Consider the following 2641-nt stretch of genomic DNA (forward strand, 5'->3'; position numbering starts at 1 on the left):
ACAAGCGGTTAAGCTGCTGAATTGTTATTTCACTTGACTGCAGTTTACTGCTTTATGCGATTTGACATAATAAAGTAAAAATTATTGAGATGAAAGAAGATATAAGCTGAAGGCTATCAAATATTGATTATTGAGTAATCACAATACACATATACATTGTAAATAGATAAAAATGTTCCTTTGCTATTTTAAAGTAAAAACTGCTTAAAGGGATTTTAATCTGGAACACTGATAGCTTTAATTTGCACCATTCCAATTTTCATTCCGACGTCTGTGGTTCTTGCAATTACACTAAAACGAAAGCATTTTATGACGTCACTAGAGGAGAGCTACCGGAAGCCACTATTGATATCTATGCGGTTCCGCTTTAGTGACGTCATAAAACGCGTTAGTTTTAGGGGAATTGCAAAAACCACAGACGTCAGAAAATTGAAATGGTGCAAGTTGATGCTATCCGTGTCCCGGATACACGTAAACAGTTTAGAGAACCTCTTTACAATCTCTTTAAGATGTGTATTCGAGGAAAACATGGTCTATTATCAGCAATTGTCGTAGCATACTAGGTTAACTTGATATGAATCAATCCTTTTTGATGTTAATGCACCACTGAAACTCCACCCCCTTTTAAAAAAAAAACTCTCGAATTGTGTGAACTTCTATTTGATGGGATAAAATGAAACCGTTATCAATATTTTAAATCATTTAATAAAATGTGCATTAAAATTTTTAATCAAATTCATCCTAACGTTTGTTGAACTCGTCAGAAAGATGGTATGTATACTACATAGATGCATATTACACCTGGCACAGAAGTTTTATAAACTATAATTGATCGCGAAAGTCGACATCTGCTCAGCAATATGCCAGAATCACGCATTGTCTGGATGTCTGGATAGCTTGATGTCTGAATGGCTTGATGTCTGGTTGATGGCATGGTGGCTGGATGGTTTGGTGTCTGGACAGCTTGATGTTTGAATGGCCTGATGTCCGAATAGTTTGATGTCTGGATAGTTTAATGTCTGGTTGTCTAGATGACATGATTGCTGGATGGTTTGATGCCCGAATAGCTTGGTGTCTGGACAGCTTGATGTTTGAATGACTTGATGTCTGGATAGCTTGATGTTTGGATAGCTTGATGTCTGGATGAGTGGTTTGAAATCCGAATGGAATGACTCGATCTCTGGACAGCTTGATGTCCGAATAGTTTAATGATTAGATTGATTGTGCTCTATCTTTTCAGAATAAAATCAGGATGAATTTTCTTCGATCTCTGTACATCCTGCTCATCGCCCTCCCTATCTTTATTTTCCTTTTTGTTCGATACCAGCCGTTACGATATCTACTAGCAAAATCCGTGGACAGGGAAGCCACAGAAATAAAAAAAGAAAAAGATAGTATGCTTCAAGAAATGACAAAAGAAAAAGAAAATATGCTTCAAGAATTGAAAAAAGAAAAAGAAAATATGCTTCAAGAATTGACAAAAGAAAAGAAGGACCAAAACGAAGACATGACAAAAAAAATAACAATAACGAAACCAAAAGAACCAACTGTTCCTCAAAACATTGGAGTAAAAGATTTGTGTACATTGCTTGATAAAGGTGAGTATCTATTTTGTTTAAGGAAATTCATATACATGTATTGCAATAGAAGGCTTGAAGGATACACACATTAAGTAGCACTTGAACGCAGCTGTGTGTATTACTTCTTACCGGCTATATTCCATCTGTTAATCGTCCCAAATTATGGACATCCCATTAACTCGATGTCCCAATTGATAGACATATTATTTAGACAAAGGGGGGATATACTGGTAATAACCCATCCTGTTTGTAAGACATCCTATTTGTTAGACATCTTATTAGTTAGACTTCTTATTAGTTAGACATCCCATTCGTTAGACATCTTGCTTGCCCCACAGCCCAGTAGTTAGACATCCCATTAGTTACACATCGCATTAGTTTGACTTCCCATTAGTTACACATCTTATTAGTTAGACATCCCATCAGTCAGATATCATATTAGTTTGACTTCTCATTAGTTAGACATCCTATTTGTTAGACATCCCATTAGTTACACATCATATTAGTTAGACATCCCATTAATTACACATCATATTAGTTAGACACCCCATTAGTTACATATCATATTAGTTAGACATCCCATTAGTTACACAGATTTCCATCTGAGGGGGGCGGGTCGAGATATCTGAGATTAAGAAAGATTTAAAAGATTAGGTTTATTTCCAGCTTACTCTTCAAGGTTTGAATGGTTTTATCCTTTCTGTAAACAAATATTTGTTACACATATTTTTAATTTGACCTTATACACTATTTGGTATGCACGTGTTGTCATTCTACTGCATATTTGAGAGCCAAAGCAATTATAATTGTTGGGCGAAGAAAAGCATTACGGTTCAAAAGATAATCTGTGATATATAGAAAAGACATCTATAGAAATGGTGAGTAAAAACTCCTAGTTTGAGATATTTTTGAAGGAATTATGAGATTTTCATACATTTCTAGTACTTCTTAAGACTATTAACAAATTTTCAAGACTCCAATCAACACTGAAAGAATGTAGTACGGTAGTTTAATAAACATTTTATATCTCAATTCTGTATCAACAATGTAATATAAAAAAA

The 2641-nt window shown here is 34.6% G+C and overlaps 1 protein-coding gene across 1 annotated transcript; it reads left to right on the top strand.

Annotated features, from left to right (window-relative positions):
- Positions 1-1252: 1252 nt before the first annotated feature.
- On the top strand, positions 1253-1598 carry LOTGIDRAFT_176353 (hypothetical protein; the record flags this gene model as incomplete). Its single annotated transcript, XM_009046779.1, has 1 exon — positions 1253-1598. A coding segment is annotated over one exon (346 nt), but the record flags the coding sequence as incomplete, so codon positions are not given.
- Positions 1599-2641: the final 1043 nt, after the last annotated feature.

The sequence above is a fragment of the Lottia gigantea genome (genome assembly GCF_000327385.1).
Source record: "Lottia gigantea unplaced genomic scaffold LOTGIsca_1062, whole genome shotgun sequence".
In the NCBI taxonomy this organism is placed as follows: Eukaryota; Metazoa; Mollusca; class Gastropoda; family Lottiidae; genus Lottia; species Lottia gigantea.